This window comes from Delphinus delphis, chromosome 17, assembly GCF_949987515.2.
Source record: "Delphinus delphis chromosome 17, mDelDel1.2, whole genome shotgun sequence".
NCBI classification, from domain to species: Eukaryota; Metazoa; Chordata; class Mammalia; order Artiodactyla; family Delphinidae; genus Delphinus; species Delphinus delphis.
In genome coordinates, this window is record NC_082699.1 from 40,844,360 (window position 1) to 40,862,409 (window position 18,050).

Consider the following 18,050-nt stretch of genomic DNA (forward strand, 5'->3'; position numbering starts at 1 on the left):
ACAAAGATTCTAAAGAACCTTTGGAGACAGGGGCTTTCATCCCTCTCCTCCCTGCTCCTGGCCTGTCCCTCTATCCCCATCCTTGGTGAGGGAGGGGGAACCACCTTCCCTCCTGACTTCACCCTCCCTTTTCTTGGGTCACTTTCCCATCCTCTGCCACTCTTAACTTAGTTCTACAGTTCCCCAGCCCTACCCATTTTTTGCTTAAATGGGAAATCACCTTCCCCTTCAAAGGGGATGTCTGAATTTTGGCAAATTCTGTTCAAAGAAATCAATGAGAAACAGACTTGAGGAAGGGCTTTTCCACAGGTTCCCTCCAGCCTGGGCTAAGGCACCTCTGTGTCAGTCCCTCACAGGCAAGCCTTGTGGTTTCTCATTATCCTTTAAGGGGTTCCACTCGAACTCATTCTTGTCATTCCATCCATACCAGCTCCCTTTTCCCCCAGAAAAAGCAATAGTAATGGCAGTGACCTGAGCCCCCTGGAGTGAGATGCAGGTTGCCACTTCCCTATGCGGACAGAGGCCAGGGCAGAGCTGGGTATACGATCAAGCGGGAAAAGGCCCGCTTGGGCCCACCTCTTGCAAAGCTCTTCTAAAGGCAGGACCCCTCCTGGCTTTCCTATTTCTCTACCTTAACACTTTCTGTTGGGGGGAAGGGCGAGGGGACAAGGCACAGGCTACGACATGGCCAGAAAGACCCCACCTTCTTTACACAGGTAGCAAACAGTCAGACCGAGATGTGCTCAAAGGTGATTCTTCCCCCCAGTTTCCCTTCTTAAACTATTAATTTTTCAATCCTTGGAGCAGTTGAGAACCAGGTATGCATCTCCCCTGCCCTCACCTCCCATCAAAACCTGGGAGACACACAAGGAAATCCAAAGCCACAATGATAAAGAAAAAAACTAAAGAAATCCTCCTTGGCTTGTTTTTCCAGGGTGGCCGGGCAAGGTGTGAAAATCCGTCGCTCCCTCTGGGCTGGCAGGTGGAAGGTTCTGGAAAGGCGGAACTCCCTGGTCTCCCACCCGGCTGAAAGCCCAGGCTGTTGCCCCACTCTCTGCCTCGTCCAAGGCTAGCTCCTCCTCCGCCCCTCTGCAGTCAGGCCTCCCCAGCGGTCCCGGGCCAAGGCGGCAGGGAAGGCGCCGCTACCTGCAGCCGCAGGACTCCACCACCATGTCCTCGTACTGCTTGTAGACCACGTTATTGCCCGCGTCGATGTACAGGATGCTGATGGGAGTCAGTTTGGTGGGCACGCAGCAGCTGGGCGGGGTAGAGCCGGGGTCCATGGAGTTCATCAGCGTCTGGATGATGGCGTGGTTGGTGGGCTCCAGGTGCGAGCGCAACGGGAAGTCGCACACGCCTTCGCAGTGGTAGGCCTCGTACTCCAGGGGCGCGATAATCCAGTCGTCCCAGCCCAGCTCCTTGAAGTTCACGTGCAGGGGCTTCTTGCTGCAGCGCAGCCTCGACTTCTTCCCGTGCCTTTTGCCGTGGCGGCTGGCGAAAGCTGTGCGCCGCCGCCGGCGGCCGGGCGAGGGCAGCCAAGACCCGGCGTCTGGGGTGCCCGACGGCGGCGGCCACGACCCCTCGGCGCCCGCGCCCGGGCCCGCAACCTCGGCCGAGCCCAGCTGCTCGCGCATCTCGGCGAACAGGTTCTTGCGCTGGGATCGGGTGAACACCACGAGCAGGGCGCGCTCCTGGGGGGTCCGCACCCTCCGGCCGAAGCCCAGACTCCGCAGGTCCGGGGGCGGTGGCTGCTGGAGCCCCGGCGCGCGCGCCTCGGCCTCGCCGGCTCCCTGCTCGCCCCACGCGACCCGAAGCTCCAAGCACAGCTGCTCCCGGGGTTGGTGGCGCAGGACCTGCCACACGTCGAAGACTTCCCAGCCGGGCCGGGGCGCCCCCTGCGGGTCCAGGGTCCGCGCGTCCAGCAGCAGGGGCGACAGGCAGGGGAAGAGCTGCACTTGGAGCGGCCCGGCCGGCGGCCCCCAGGGCGCTGCGGGCGCCTGGCGAAAGAGCCGCAGCTCCGCGCCCACCAGCTCTTCTTTGTCTGAGAGCGTGGACACATCAAACAAATACTTCTGTCTCCGGAGAGGAGTGTGCGAGAGATCGTCTGCGAGATAAAAAATAATTACAGTCAGTTTCACTTAAGAGGGAGATCAGCCCGGTGCTCCGCGGCCGCCCCTGGGAGGAAAAGGGCGGGGAGGGAACGGGACAGGCCGGTAGAGGCCCAGCTCGGCCCGCCCGGGGCTGACCACCCCACCTCCCCGCCCGGCGGTGCGCGGCAAAGAAGGGGAGGGCACCAGGGCGGCCCCCTCCTCCCCTTCAGCCCGGGACTCCCTGGGCGGAAGTCGGTGGCTGCTGGAGTGGCGGCCGCGGCGGCGGCCTCCCGGGTTTTCCCCCAGGAGCCTATGTAACCACTAATGTGCCCTTTGTGGTCGCAGCCCGGCCCGCATTCCCCCAGACCTCCTCTCGGCTGGCTCATTCTCATCATTCACGTCTCGGTTCAAATGTCACCTCCTCCGAAAGACCATGCTCGACCACCCGGATCTAAAGTAGCCTCCCTCGGTCACTATCACGGGACCCTGGTTTATTATCTTCACGGCACTTAGCACTATCTACAATGACCTCGTTTATATTTGTCTCCTTAGTGGTCTGTCTTTCCCAGCATCAGCCCGCCCCTCTCCAACAGCCCATAGGAGCTAGAACCCTGTCCTGTCCATCTGGCTCACCGCAACGGCTACAGGCCTGCTCGACCTAGGATACACGCTGGTCAGTAAGCGGGAAACATCTAGAGCAGTCATTCTCAGTCTACCACCTAGAGAATTTTGAAATTACCAGCGCCAGGGTATGCTTCAGTCAACTGAATCAATATCTGAGGACGGGGCCTGGATATTGGACTTTTGTTGCGGTTCGTTAGCTTTGGTTTTTTTAAGCTCCAAGTTGACTTGGAGGTGCAGCCCTAGTTGAGACCCGCGGGTCTGGGAGAAGATGCCGCCCAGCAGGCAGTTTTGCTGGTGCGTTTAGGCCCAGGACGAAGTTGACACAATGAGGAGCTGCAATGTGATTTCTTTCTTTCTAAAATTCATCAGCCACTTAACAAACAAAAGAGCAGGGAGGCTTTCAGAAGTCTGCAGAGGGGCAAATGAACCAACACAAACACAAGGCATCTATCCATTGAGAAGATCCTGCAGCCAATGAGAAATAAATATATCAGTAAGGAGAAAACCAGAGCCACACACACACACACACACACACACACACACACACACACACACACATGCAGTGACATTCTCCCCTCCCCCACCCACCCAATCTGAAATCTTCTTGCTTTGCAACTAACCCTGAAGATAAAATTTTTGGTTACCACTGAGAGAAAGAATGGGGACACATGGAGGGGGAACAATAACAGGCTTTAAATCCAAGATGAATTCTTGGGGACCCAGGCAAAACCGGACTGGACTTCTTTTTTGACACATTTGTGCATGAAGCCAACCCCACTTCAGTGTGCAAGGCGGAAAGCTAACCAGATTTTCTTGGGCTGCCTTCTCATAAAATATTTACAACCCAGCAAATACAAAAATCCCCAAAGCCCCTAGCTTTCCCCAGAAGCTAGTAAAGTTTGGGTAGATTTCAATAGTAAAAGTGTCACCGGGTCCCAGGTCCGACCCTCACTGCCTGTCCAGATGTAGCCCCAGGGCACTGGATCTGGGCCTCAGCCACACCCAGTTCCCACTCTGGGCTGACCGCCGGGCGGCTGCCTCACTCTAACACACAAGTCCCGACCTGAGACGGAGCTGTGGGAAGGGTTAGAGAGGTGAAAAGGGAAAAGCTGCTGGAGGCGGTTGATTTATGGAAGCCAAGACCTTCAAACCGACCAGGGCACATTAAAATCAGTGGGAATTCAGCACACTTTCTTCTCCTCCTTTAAAGAAACCTGTGTCTGACAACATTCAACCACCACCCAGATCTCTGGACCTATTGCCTGAGGCTTCACTTTCCTGGCTCTCATATTTCTCTCCCCCCCAAAACTGAGGATGTGGTGAGAGGGAGAAACCTAAGGCACTTGCTGCACCAGCTAAATGTCGTGAGGGCTGACATATTTTTCATCCTTTATCTATGAGCACAGATCAGTTCTGCAAGGTAGGTACTCATATTGTTCCAATTTTACAGATAGGAAAACCAAGGCTTGGAGAAAATAATGACCAAAGTCTCACAACGAATAAATGGTGGTATTGGGACCCAAACCTAGGTCCGTTTAATTTCAGAGTTGGAGCATTTAGCCTGTAAACCCCACTGCCTGTCCATTAGAGTCCAAGTCCTGGAGCTGAGGCAACCAGGAGTGACCACGGTACAAGGCGTGGAGGATACAGTCCCAACTGTATTTTCAGGGCTTGCTAGGAATAAAACCTGGGCTTCTTTAGGAAATCATTTCCATCTCTGCTTATATAACTCTTGAGACAGTCTGTCACTGGTCGGAGAGCATTAGGCAGGTGTAAAGGATGATTTATTTATTTCTCTCTCATGCAACACGGAGAAATCAGCCTGCTGTTGTTTTCATTCTTTTTTTTAAAGTGTGGGCTAATAAATGGTGTGCACAGCTGAGTCACATTTCTCTAGTCCTCGAGAGTGGTCAAAACAAAGGAAAGCATCTGTAAAAAGAGGGCTCCACTGGTTCTGCAGCCTTGGGATTTCGCATGATTTTTCTAGCAAGATTACCCTGCTCCTACTCTTTCCAGGGCTGGGGGGGAAAAGTGCAAATGAGGCTTCAGTCTGTATCCTGCTCTCTTTTCTTCCCATCCCGGCTCCATTCCACAGTTCGAGGGGTCTTACCTGCGTGGATGTGGACACCCTTGCCCACAGCTCCAAGCTTCCCAGGCTACAGGGGCACACATCAGCGATGTGACACACCCTTAGGAGGACAGACCCAAAGAAGAAGCTGCCCAGGCCCTGGAAGTGGGCTCAGGGCTATTTGAGCAAGCACTCTGTGGCTCAGGTACCAGACTAGAGCAGTAGCTCTCAAAGCCAGTGAACCTGCAGTGGTCCCTAAATCTGCATCATCAGCATTACATAGGAACTTGTTAGACATGCAAATTCTCTTGAGCCCCAGAGGTTTGTAGCAGAGCCCAGAATTTGCATTTCTCCTCAGTTCCCAGGAGATGTTGATTCTGCTGGTTGGGGACCCCGCTATAAGAACCACAAATCTAGATAAGCACATTTCATTGACTCTTCAGATTCCCCACCAAGTGGGGAGGGCACCACGGGAGGTGAGAACAAAACAGGGCCCTAGGGCCCCAAAGCACTGGGCCCAAGACAGGATCTAAGGCAATGCTCACCAGAACCAGGTCCCTATCGCTCCCTGTTCCTTCCGGCCCCTCACAGCCACCTCCACATTTTTTCACTCTTTCAGCCACACGTAGTCTCTCTCACTGGGTCTCCAGAACCTCTAACGCATGAGTGCGGCTACTCTGTGCAGCTCCCCTACGGACCACATTCTCCACCTGTCTGGACCTGCTCTGGAGGCATGCGTCACAGAAATAGCCCAGAGGAGGCATCCAACCTGGGGAGTGCACACACCATCCACTGTGACCCTGCAGACACTTTGCCTGCTGACCTGGCATCACAAGGCCTGGCCCTGCCGCCATGGCCATCCGTGGGTACGAAGCCAGTTCTTCACACCTTCTCCCACAAGCCTCCTCTCCCATTAAGTCCTGTATAGAGGAGAGCTGATGTCATCAAGTGACACTCTCTCCCATCCTCTTGCCTAGAAACAGGTAGTTTTCATTTCAGAATCTGTAGGTGGCGCCTTCTTGCATCCTGGAAGGTCAATCTTACGCTTCAGGCCTTGAAATTGATCAGTAATAAATCATGAGAGCTATCTTTTTTTGCTTTTTATCTGTATCAACCTGGTCTGTTACAGCTTGGCTGACACCCAGGTTAATTCAGGGTTTGCTGAGTATTAGACAGAGCGACCCCTCAAGTTTTAATCGCTGGATTTGTGCTTTTCAGCTTGCTCTGGTGGGTGGGCAGAGGAAGGAGGGACGGAGAGAAGAGAACAAACCACCTTCATATTTGAAGAAAATTCTTCATAAATAGGTCAGCCTTTTTTGAGTTAAGGGCAAGTCGGTTGAAGGTTAGGAGCACCTCAAACATATACATTTGGTGTGGAATTGATTAAAAAATAAAATAAAAATTTAAAAGGAAAGCAAATAAGGGAACGAGAACGAATCACTTCAACGTAGGGACTATCACGCCCACTTTAAATGAGGAAACTGGCTTAGAAAGCTACGTGGCTGGAGGAAGCTAAGAAGCAAACACCAGATCGTAAAGAAAAGGATGCCCGCGGCGCCTAAGTCCGGACACCCCAGGAACCGCGCCCCGGGAAGGCGGCGTAAGGGTGAGGGTTGCTCAGCGGCAGGACCCGAGCCTCGCCGCCCACACGCGCTCCTCCAGCTGGGGGCGGCTCCCCCGCGCCCCCCTGCAGATGGCTTCCGAAAACCCGAATCGTCCTTCGGTTTGGGGCGGAAAGGCCGCGCACTGCATGTTCCCCAAGACGTCTTGAGATACGTACGCAGCTTGAGGTCCCTCTTGAGAGTCCTGGTTGAACTGTGTGTCACTCGCTGGCCCCGAGGGCTCCCCCGAGCTCCGGCTCCCCGGAGCTCCAGCTCGCCCAACCCCCAAGGCCCTTCGCGCCCAGACCCTGGGCTCCCCAATGCTGCTAAGCGCGTGTTCCGCTCGCGTCCTCTGAATTCGCCGTGACCTGAGCGGCCACTCGTGGGCGCCTGGCCGGGCCCCACACGCCTCCACCCGCCGCCCCACCACGCGTCCCGCCGCACGTCCTCCGAAGGCACATCCTCCAGCGAAGGGCTGCGGCTCAGAAAGCCGAGATGAAACGTGGCTCTCCCACCCCTACTCCCCTAGGTGGGAATGGAGGAGGGGCGTATAATCACCCGTCTTCGCAAAGGAAACTCCAGATGTCTGCAGCTCAGCCTTTCCCCCATCCTCAAAAGCATCTCTGAATGCTTCTGGGCGTGCTTTTGTGCTGGGGGTTGGGTGGCCTCCGTCCGCGAATCCTCACCGAGAGTGTCCGAGGCCCGTCGTACTGTTACACTCTTTTATAGGTGACTGTTACACTCTTATAGCGGGCTCCAAGAGGCGTCTTCACTTGCCCAATGACTTGCAGCTTGGCAGGGACACTATTTGAAGGTCTTTATTCCAACCGAGGCCCTCAGACCTGAGGCCACGCCCCTCTCACAGGGTTCTCCTTTGGCGGTGGAGCAAAGAGGGAGGGAGGGCACCAGACACACGTCCATCACCAACGCCGTCGACACAAAGGGAGCTGGGTTCTGCCAGGAATTCTTTTTTCCTTTACTGGAAGTAAGAAGACCTCCGAGCGGGGAATTCATAGCTAGGTTTGGAGTCACTTCTTCTCAGGTCCCTCAGCCCTGAGGGTGCCCTGAGGTGCCACAAAGTCCACAAGTTGGAAATAGAGTCAGGTGTACTGGGTGAGTAAAAATGAGCCACCAGCCCTGTCTCCTCTGAGGTATGAAGGTCTCTGAGTAATTTGTGCTCCAACTATGACCCTCTTCTGGGACAGTGATCTTCTGGGCATCGCCCTGTACTCTTGTCCTGCGCCCTGCCTCCACTGAGATCTGAGTCTTGCAAACTGCTGAGCAACGCCCTGAGGTGCAGAATCAGGACCCCACCCACACAATTCACCCTTTCTGGGGTGTTTCTGCTGACATCCAGTATGCTCATCACAGCAAACACTGGGCTAAGTCCTTACTATGTGCTGGGCATGATCTAAATTCTAAACTTATAATAAGTCGTTTAAGCTTCAAAACGACCTATGGAAAAAAGAAAAGATATCATTATTATGTTACGGATCACAAAACTAAAACACAGAGAGCTCAAGGTAACTTGCCCAAGATAGAGGTAGATGGAGTAGTCTGGTTCCAGTATCTGTGCCACCACCCTGGACATCCCAGACCCTGATCTTTGTGTCTGGTAGAAACCCTGAGAAGGCTCCAGTTCTTTCATGCTGCCTATGAATTTGGGGAGGGCATCAATCCCTGATCTCCAAGTGTCAATCACTTCCTAATCAGCAGAATAGAAGGGATGCCAACAACTGGACTTTTGAAGTAGATTTCCAAGGAAACAATTTTCTCATCTGCAAAATGAGAATATAAGGCCAGCTCAAAGTCACTGAGGGAAGGGTGGCAAATGAGATAGAGTAGGAAAGACATCTGAAGATGTGTGCAAATGTTAGTTACTACCGACAACATGGAATGAGCATAGGAGTCCTGAGTGTGAGAGGCATAGATTTGAGTCCTGCCCTGTAACTTATTGGCTGGGTGGCCTTGGATGGACTGGGTCACATAATCTTTCCCAGCCTCATATATCTCATCTGGAAAATGGGAGAATGACCCCCACTTTGCAGAGTCATTGTAAAGATCAGAGTCGAGGTAACCAGAGCAGGCTGTCCATGACAGACAGAAGCGTCCAGTGAATGCAGCCAATATTACTGTAACTACCTACAGCCAGGTAGGGGGAAGATACACGTGTCCTCCTCTTGGCCTTCTTTGAGGAGATGCAATTCAGTTCTTTCCACAGGATCTGCAGAAGTGAGTGGAGGAAAGGTGCTGGACAGAGGGGTTAAGAGAGAAGCAAGGGCTTCCAGCAAAGGGCCAGGCCCATAGGGGTTTCAGCTTCACCCCCATCAGCTTGCTCCTTCTCATTCCCCAGGCCTTATCCATTGCTCTGGTCCCTCCCACAATGCCAAGTCAACAAACGACCTCCAGCCAGAACCTCGTCAAGGACAGGGCCCTCCTTGCAGGGTCCCTCCTCTGGGGTTAGCCCATGTGTGAACTCCTTTGGCTCCGGGCAGCCGCAGCCCCGAGAGGCCTGGTGGCTGATCTCCTTGCCCCACCTGTCCCACTTCTCCACTGGCATCCTCATGGGCAGGAACTGTCCACGGAGCCATTGTAGGGTGCGGGTGTGTGTGTTCCCTATGTTTTTTAGCCTGCAGGGTGGAGGAGAGCAGGGCGGTAGCAGTGAATGACCCCTCGGGCTGCGGTGTCAGGGGCGGCGGCATCGCAGTCCCACAGAAGCCCCTCCCACCATACAGTCACCGCCCCACTTCTTTCTAGGTCTCTTGGCTTCCCCAGTGTTTGCCCCAATAGCTTGTCCTGAATTTCCCAGCTTCTTTCCTCCTTTCAAAGACCAGAAAGGCCCGAGGGAAGTCCTCCACAGAGGACTTTTCCACCCACTTTCCAAAGCCTGGCGGATCCCTACCTTCCTCCCTGTCTCGAGCCTGGGCTTGCGAACCACACAGAATTCATCGAGTCTGGTGGCCTGCCTGGATCCCACAGAGAAACCTCAAAGTTCCCACAGCAAGTTCTGACTCAGCCAGCGGCAAACCAGTGAGGCTGGGAGGGGGAGAGAAGGGGAACCCCGATTTCCACCCGACTGGGAACAACTCCACGCTCCTAGGGAGCCACAGCACAGCCTTCAGTAACGCAGCTCTCTGGCAGGAGAGGGGCCAGCCCTCGACTCTGAGCTCTGGGTGCTGGGCACCCCCAGCAGGAGTCCGAAGTCGCCTCCGAGAGACTCCTTTTTTCTTTCTAGGACGAAACAGATTCATTGACAAAGTAGTTTCCATGCACTTGGTGCGAACTCTCATGGCCTCTCAGGGGCTCAAGAGACAGAGACGCAAAGCCCAGATCAAGGACACTTCACCAGGCGACTCTTTTCACTGGCATCCCACCCTGGGCTCTTGACCACAGTGGCCCAAATCTTAATTTGACACCACTGCAGATGAAATCCAAATAGAAGCCGGTGACACCCCTCACGCTGGAGCCTCTCTCCCCACCTTTCCGCCGCAGCCAAGCAGCCTGTGCCTGGCGTCCGTGGTTGCGGCATCCCCGCAGGTTGCTGCCTTCTCTTGGAACCTCTGGAGCAGGGCCCGGACCTGGTTGATTTACCCAAGGTCGCCCTCCCTGCAATGTCGACCTGTAGGGTCACCTGGGAGTCCAGGGGAGCAACCCAGGCCCAGCGGGGAGGGTATCACAGCCCTGAAACCGCCCTTCGGGCTAGAACATGATCGCAGGCTTTTGACTTGAGAGCTTGGAGATGAAAAGTAGAAGAAAAGGTTCCCATTTTATGTTGTTTCCCCTCCCCGACCGGTTCTGAGGTTGCAGGTGGGGAGACGGGCTCAGACTGGCGTGTGGTCAGGATATTGGACCCTCGGTGTCAAGGGGTCCCGCGCAGGAGAAACCTCAGTGATGTGTTCTTTAAAGTGCTGGGCCGGACGCAGCTTCTGAGCAAGGGATCGCGGCAACTCAGCTCCACTGTGTTCACTTCGGGCTGACTCCCGAAACAACGTCCTAGCAAAATAAGATTCGTGGTGGTAGCTATGGGCCATAGTCTAGCATCGTTCAATTTCCCTCCCCACTGGGCGTGGGAGCGGCGGTCAGCTGGGAAGTGGGATCGGAACTGGACCAACTTGCCTGGAAGCCAGATTTGCAAAACAGGCGCACGGGTTCTCTTCGGTTCCTACGTTATTTAGGGGGTAAGGGGGACGGGTAAACCAGCCCTGACAGACCCCAAAGCCAACCCTCTGCTCTTGCTTTCCCCTCCGCTCCAGCAGCCAGACCCGCGCCAGCCGGGGCCAGAGGCCCGCCCTTCTTCTCCACTGCAAGCCCACTATAGGGTCCCTAAACCCTGCCCCGCCCCCAGGCGCCCGGGCCGCTCGCTGCGCAGCGCGCGCCTCTCTGCTAACGCTGGTCAGCGCCGCCCGCCCACTCCCAGCGCACCCAACCCTCGGCCCCCAGCAGCGTTAATGGACTGTCCTGGAGGGCAAGGAACAGCAACCCTGGAACCCATTAGGCCGACGAGGACCTATTTAATTCCTGTAAACAGGAGACACCATTTAACCGACATTGAGCTTAAAAATAAACAGCCAGGCTTTAAGGGCGGGGGATGGGGGCTTGAGGGAGGTAGTAGATGCCAAGCAAGGAAGTGGCGCTGCGGATCCACATTCCTGTTTGCCACACCTCGCGGCCTCGGTTCGGAGCCCTTCCCGGGTCCAGAGAGCATCGCTTGACCAGGGTTATTCCCTACCCTAAGAGTTATCGAACTACTGTCCTTCACTTTACTCAAAAGTCCCCAGGGATTATTGTGAATTTGCTCTGGGTCGTTTGATGCAAGCAGAAGTCCCGGCAGGAAACGAAAGTTTTCGTTCTGCCCTATTTCTATCAAACCATCTTTCCCGCACCTCTCTGTTCAGTTCCCTTCTCCCTCTCCCCACGCCGCCCCAGGAAGACGTCAGCAATTTCAAGGAGGTGAGCCGCCAGAACCCCGAGAACTCCAGCTGGGAAAAAGCGAGTTGCACTAGGGCCTCCATCAATGCAACGCTCTGCGTTCCCCGCGGGTCCAGGCGACACGCATCCCCTCTGGTCGTAAGGGGGAGGTTTCAGGTCTTGATTCAGTTTGCGCGGGAAGGGATTCCCAAGGCCTGTCGTGGGTTGTGGCTTAGGTAATTTTTTTTTTTTTTTTTAATGTGCAGAAACGACAAGGATGTTTGAGCACGTTTTTCGATCCCCTCCCCCACCAGCAACTCTACCGCGCAAACTCCCAGAGCTCGAGAGCCTCCCGCGCCAGGAAAAAGCTCAGTGTCCTTCTCAGATTAGTCTCCCCTGCCAAGGAAGCCCGCCCCAGAATTCCGGCGCTTCTTGCACTCTCGCTGCAGAAGACACTAGGTGCTAAGGAAGCCTTTGTAAGGCAACCCTTAAGGCCTTAGGGGTGGGAGTGACATTAACTGCTATTTAACAACAAGCCAATGGCTAAGGGTTTGGTTTGTGGCCTGAAAAATGTTTTAATCATTCCAACCTGAAGAGCAGAACAAACTTCTGGTTTAAGGCTTCCTTCCCTTACCCCGGGATTCTTATAGGACCTGCCAGTTCACCAGGTTTCAGCAGGATCCTGAACCTGGACGGCGACGCAAACCCCGCGCGGTGCTCACACCGGCGCGTCCTCACACGCACGTACTTAAAAGCTCAGCAATCCTTTCCCAAGGCTGTTCCCTCTTTCCGGGGAAATAAAGCCTAGATTGGAAACTTCTGCCGGCTTCCTCACTTGGCCGTCTGGTCTGCATTAGTGTTTTTATAAGGGACTCAAACAAATCGAATACAAGGTCACCAAATAATTAACAGTTGTGAATTCCCTCCGTCCCCATTAAAATGCTTCCCTGCTTATATTTCATTTTCCGTTTGCCAATGACAACAGGGTCCGGGCAAAAGCACCACTGCGTTGATTGCACTACTCTGCGGCCCAGGTCCACCCAGAAACACGCTGTTTTGCATAAACATGCCACACCAGACGAACTTCAATCAGGAAGGAACTATGCCGCTCTTAGAATGTCCTCCCCGTTAGCTGTCCTGCCCTGCCCCCTTGGCAATCGCGACCCAGAAGGTAAACCTAGAAGCCAACAAACAATCCGCGGCAAACTCTCCCGAGGTTCATTTCTAGGGTGTCAAATTCCTCAAGGATGTTCCGATCTCGTTTGGGTTTGTGTGTGTGTGTGTGTGTGTGTGTGTGTGTGTGTGTGTGTTTTGGTGTTTTTGTTTTTTATCTGTTCCCTGCTGCCTCCTTTCTGAGAGTGCTATTGTAACAATAACAACAAATATTTAAAGAGAATTCTTATTTCAAAATCATCTGGAAACCTAACTCACAGCAATATTCTTAGATTCATTTTGGTTTCTTCATCCTTAAGAGGCTTTTTTGTTCTCCCTTGTTGGAATAACGTGGCGCTTCTCACTACATAAACTAAAGTCCAAGTTTTGCTTCTCTCTCCCTCCCCCTCTATCTTACAGCCATGTTGAATTCATAGGAGTTCTCATTGTCTGCCTTTCCAGGGCCCCAGGGTTAGAGATCCAAGCCTCCTGTACTCGTGGTCTTGTAATGAGTTCTATCATGTGCTAACTGTAATTTCTCTATATCCAGCCTGGTCCATCCTGATCCTATGACTGCACCAACACAAACATTCACACACTTTCTCATCTTTATGGATCCAAAATCATCTTGAAAGCACAATATGGAGGCATTTTTAAAGGTCAAGGATAAGGTAGTTTGTGCGTTTTACAGGGAGTACAAAGAAGAAGCAAGGCACAGCACAGTTTTAGACCCCTGAATCCAAAGTTTCACTCCAACTCCTAACTGGGTCTTAAGAGATCACAGAGGAATATTAGACGGGGTGAGAAATCTGTCAACTTCTTCCATTTCTGCGTCTTGCCACCATCCTCTAGAAACCTCCTCACCCTCACCCTACCCATGTAGTGCCATAGGTAAATATGCAGGGGCTAGAACTGGATATGTGCTTCAGCTCTCACTAGCTGTGTGACCTTGAACAATTTGCTTAACCTCTCTGTCTTCCTTAATTGACCTGTAAAACAGGGACTGTAGCACTTTCTTCCCGGTGGTTGGGGGTGTTGTTAAAATTAAATGAAATAATTCATGTAACAAATGTTAGCCCAGTACTTGGTACACAGTAAGTGCTCAACATGTCAATATATCTTAGTTATTATGATTACCCCTAGTTGTTTGGAGAGCGAACCGAAAGGGGGGACACTTTTTTTCTTTTAAACTTGCAATAAGGTGTCCTCCTCATGGGGCTTGGGAGAAGGAGGCACGGGCTGAGGCATCAGAACACGCAGTCTTTATAGACCTAAAGCGCTCTTCATTCATTCACAATGGACAGAGTTTACCCCGCTCTCCCTCTCTTAAACGCAAGCTGTAGGTGTCATTTCTAGGGTTCCGGGGTCCCCGGGTGAGGAAGGCTTTTTACAAATACTGTACTGTACGTAAGTAGTTCATGCCTCACGAGAGGATTTCAGGACTCCTTCCGTTTTCTTTGCTCCTCCCCCTGAGGGACCCCTGCTTCTCGAAGCCAAGCCTGCCACACTCGACGGCGATTTAAACATCCCCGAGGCAAGGCGCCAAGTTAACGCGGCTGGCCCAGCTCTCAGCTGGCCGCCGCTCTTACCTCCTTGTCCTGCCTTCCACGGCTGGGGGAGGGGATGCTGGAAGGTCTGGCGCGGTTTAAGAGTCCCCACGTGAGAGGGGCGGAAGTCCTCGCCAGGAGTCGGGATGCGCGGCTGGCGGGTCCCTTCCATCACGGGAGACTAGACAGCATTTGATGTGTTATGACATGAACCCTCAATTAGATCGCTGAGTTGAAACACTCCAATCAGGGGCCCGATGCTAAGCAAGCCCCGGAAGGTCCAGCCCGAGGTCACCGCCGGTGACACATCAAATCAAAATCAGTGAGAGAGAAAGTGAGGCTTTCCCTTTATCAAGCTTGTGCTGTGGCCCGCAACATACCCCCTCCTCTGCGCGCGCCCTCCAGCCCGCGGCTTCGCACTCCTTCGCACTCCTTCGCCCCAGCGCGGCGTGCTACCAGCCGCACAGCCTTCGCGGTCAACTAACTACCTTTCTTCGCGTTTTCTGGGAACCGGAGGGCGTGGAGGAGACCGCGCCTTTGAAGCTGCGGTCCAGGTGGTCACGACGCGCCTCCTCCGGCGGGGGACCGCGTTCGGGAGTGGAAGCCGGACGTCTGGATCTCGGTTCGGCTAGCCTAGAGAGCTTGGCTCGGGAACTGAGGGCCCACCCCCCCAACCTGGGCGCGCAGCCAGTCCCCTCCCTACCTCCGGCGCCCCGGGGGCGCCCAGCGCGGTGCCCGCGGACAGGCTGCTGCAGCGCGAGCCAGAGTGAAGCGAGCCAGCCTCTGCGTCGGACCTGGAGCCCCCAGAGACCTCCCACACTTGCCCCAACGCCGCAGGCTTCGGTAGACGCCTCCCAGCCGCCCGCAGGGTCCCTTGGTCCCGTGCCAAACTCACAGGGCGCAGCTTACGAGTTAGGGGGTGTCCGCTTGGGGGAGGGGCGGAGGTTCTGGCCCCTTCCCGTGGGGAGAAGAAAATGCGCGCCCAACCGCCCGCCACCCTGGGCCTGCGGGATTTCTTCCCTTGGGGAAAGGCCTCCAGAGTACTTTTCTCTGTGCTTCCTTACTCTCTCGACTAGGCAAGTCTAGGGTAGCCTTCGATTATGGTATTAGAGAAGGCGAATGATAAACAGAAGATTTGGAAGGAGAGAAACAACAGAGGCAGGGAAAGGGGTGGAGGTGGGGAGAAGGCGAGCTGCGCTGGCAGCGGGGCGGCCGGGGCCCCAGGTGCAGCGGTACGAAGAAGCCACTTGTATTTGCCAGGGTGACTTTAGCAGTTGTAAAATCACCATAAAATACCTGGCGTTAATTTGCCGCCCAGACTTTTCAGCAGCTCGTGAACCTCGCTGACCTCGGGCTGCAGCCGCGAACCGAGCGTGGGCAAGACCCATGCCCGCAAGGAAGGCGGCTGCAAGGGAGGGGGCTCGGGGGCTGAAGCCTGGGAAGAGTCCGAGGCTCGGGGCCGTTAGCCTGCTCCGTAAAGCTTCGAGGGCGTGCAAGTGCCCCCAAGGCAGTCGGGGCAGAGCAGCCCTCCCAGTCCGAACCCCCGTGCTCGCCGGTTCCTGGGCGACTCCCCCCCCCCCTTTCACTGACCTGGAAGTGGGAGGCAGGGAAGGCGTCCGAGTCGAGGAGCTAAGTCCGGGCAGGGTGGCGGAGTGGATAGATGCCCAAATCTCTTTTATCTCCTCCGTCCTTTCTTCTCGTCCCCTACCTCCCGTTTGCCCTTCCTTTGCTTTTTCTCCCTTCCTTACTGCCTCCTTCTACGGTATTGTCTCTTCTCTTTAGGAACTGAGTTCCCGGCGCCTGCAGCGCGAGGTTCTCTCCAAGGCTGCAGACCAACGCAGGTGGCAAGGAGGGGGCGCAGGGGTTTCCGCAGACTCCCACACATGCACCCGCGCCCACAGAGGGGACCAAAGACGGGGCCCCCGGTAGAAGCGCAGAGACAGGAGAGTTGCCTGGCTCAGAAAGGTGAACGAGCACACCCAGGCACCCGTGTGAGCTAAGTACCAACAAACCCCCAAATTCAGCTCACTTGCCCCTGCCCTCGGCCCGCCCTGCCAGTTGCTGCCGCTGCCTCTGCAGAAATGACTCTGTTGAGGCCCCGGAGTGGCCGAGAGCGCGCTGCAGGAGCAAAAAAAAAAAAGCCCGAGGGCGCGGGGTTCCTACGCGGCTGACCATCCCCACGTCCAGCGCGGGGACGAGCCGGGTACCCGGGCAGCGGCTGGGCCAGGGCACTGCCAGACGCCAATCGCGGACTTGCTTCTTCGACCGTGGAAGTCTCTTCTGCCGGCTTTTCCCGGAGCGGATGGGAGCTCGGGGCTTTCCAGCGCTCACTCAGGCCCCTGAGCCGCTCGGTCCCCCACGGCAGCCCGGCCTTGGACCGCGCACCCGGTACAACCAGTGACCCCTTGCCACGGGTTCCCAGTCCCCGTCGCGACCCCTCTCCAGCCCCGGTCATTTGCCCGCCACCTCCCGCCCTCCACGCTTCCTCCACCAGCCACCAGACGTGCAGCCGCCACGCTCCTTTCTGCAAAAGGCAAGAGGAAGAAGGAAGGAAGGGAGAGAGAAAGGAAGGAAGGGAAAGAAGAAAGCGAGGCAGGGAGGATTGCATACTGGAATAAAATCTGCAGCCGCATTCGGAAACTTACTCAGGCTTGAGAAAAACTGTTTAAGAAAAGAAAGGGGGAGGTATCCAGAACGAGAAGGGAATTCACAAATGCAGCCTCCTGCCAGAGCCGGAGCTGTGCCCTGGCTGCGGAGCTCCAGGGAGAAAGGAGTCGGGCGTCTTGCCACTTACCTAGTCCCCTGTCTACAAAGCTAGTGATCGTATTAGCCGACTTGGAAGACTGGAAAAAGCTGGCATTGATGCCCAACTTCTCGGCAATGGAGTAAGTCCTGTAGATTGACAGCATGTACTCGTGGGGCACCACGCGCGGGCCCCTGCCCGGAGGCTCCTGAGCTTCGGGCTGCTGTGGCGGCCGCCGCCGGGGCTCCTCCTGCGGCCTCGGCTGTGGCTCCTGCCGCCCCAGGGGCGCCCGAGCCGTGGCACTCTCTCGCGACGCCCGCGGCATCTTCCCTTCCTTGCGGCTTCGCATTCCCTTGGCGGAGCCCAGCTGGGTGGACGACGAGGAGGATGAGATGGAAGCTTGCTGGAAACCGGGCAAATCCCACAGGAAACTGATGAGGAAGACGGCCGAGAGCAGGACCCTGGGGGTATCCATGGCGAGCGGGTCCCCGAGAGGCGGCGGCGCGGGTCGCGAGGGGCGCGGAGCGGCTGGACAGCGGCCGGGGCCCGGCTCCTCGGGCGGACTCGGAGTGCGAGGAGCCGGGTCCCAGCCACACAAACCCCGGCCCTGCCACGCCCCCTCCCGCCCCTCGCCGGGAGGGGAGGGAGGAGAGGGGAGGGAGGGGAAGGGAGCCGAGGGTGGGAGGAGAGGCCGGGTGGTGCGGGCAGGAGGTGTGGGGGAGAGGGGCCGCTGTGGGCCGGGGTGGCAGGGGGACGCAGCGCCCCCGCGGGACGCACGCGGGGTTGCCAGGCGGTGCGCGCAGAGCGGGCCAGGAGCGCCGGGCAGGGGTAGGCGGGCGAGGCCGCCCGGCAGCGAGGAAGCCAGGGGCATCCGCAGCGCCAGAGGCCCCCTAGCACTGTTCGAAGCTCGGTCCCTCCGTAGCGCTCCGCAGGCTCTCGGTCTTCCCCAGCCTCCTCCACTTTGCTGGGAGCGTGCGGCCCCGGAGGAGGGAAGCGGCGGCGGCGCCCCCCAGGGACAGCTCGGAACAGGCGCCTCAGCAGCCGACTGCGCGCCGGCTCCGGGCGGTGGTACCTTCCTTCCTCGGCCCCAACCTCCAGGCCAGTCGATCGCTCCCCTCAAGGGCCAGCCCAGGGCCAGGGAAGCCTCGCCGCGCGCCAGGCGTAGGGCCCTGCCCAGAACAGCCGCATTCTCTCGGTGGGGTACCGCTCTCCACAAAGACAGGGCGTCTGTTCCCGACCCTCGAGGTCAGGCAAAGGCCACAAGTCTTAAGAGTCTGGATGGATGCTAAAAGCTGCTGCGCTCTCCTGAAGGCCCCA

The 18,050-nt window shown here is 56.1% G+C and overlaps 1 protein-coding gene across 1 annotated transcript; it reads right to left on the reverse strand.

Moving 5' to 3' along the window:
* Positions 1-1,142: 1,142 nt before the first annotated feature.
* On the reverse strand, positions 1,143-17,208 carry GDF6 (growth differentiation factor 6). The gene is made up of 2 exons (XM_060035215.1): positions 16,785-17,208; positions 1,143-2,104 (listed from the first exon to the last, which is right to left on the reverse strand). The coding sequence occupies exons 1-2, from the start codon at positions 17,206-17,208 to the stop codon at positions 1,143-1,145; spliced, it is 1,386 nt and encodes a 461-aa protein (XP_059891198.1).
* Positions 17,209-18,050: the final 842 nt, after the last annotated feature.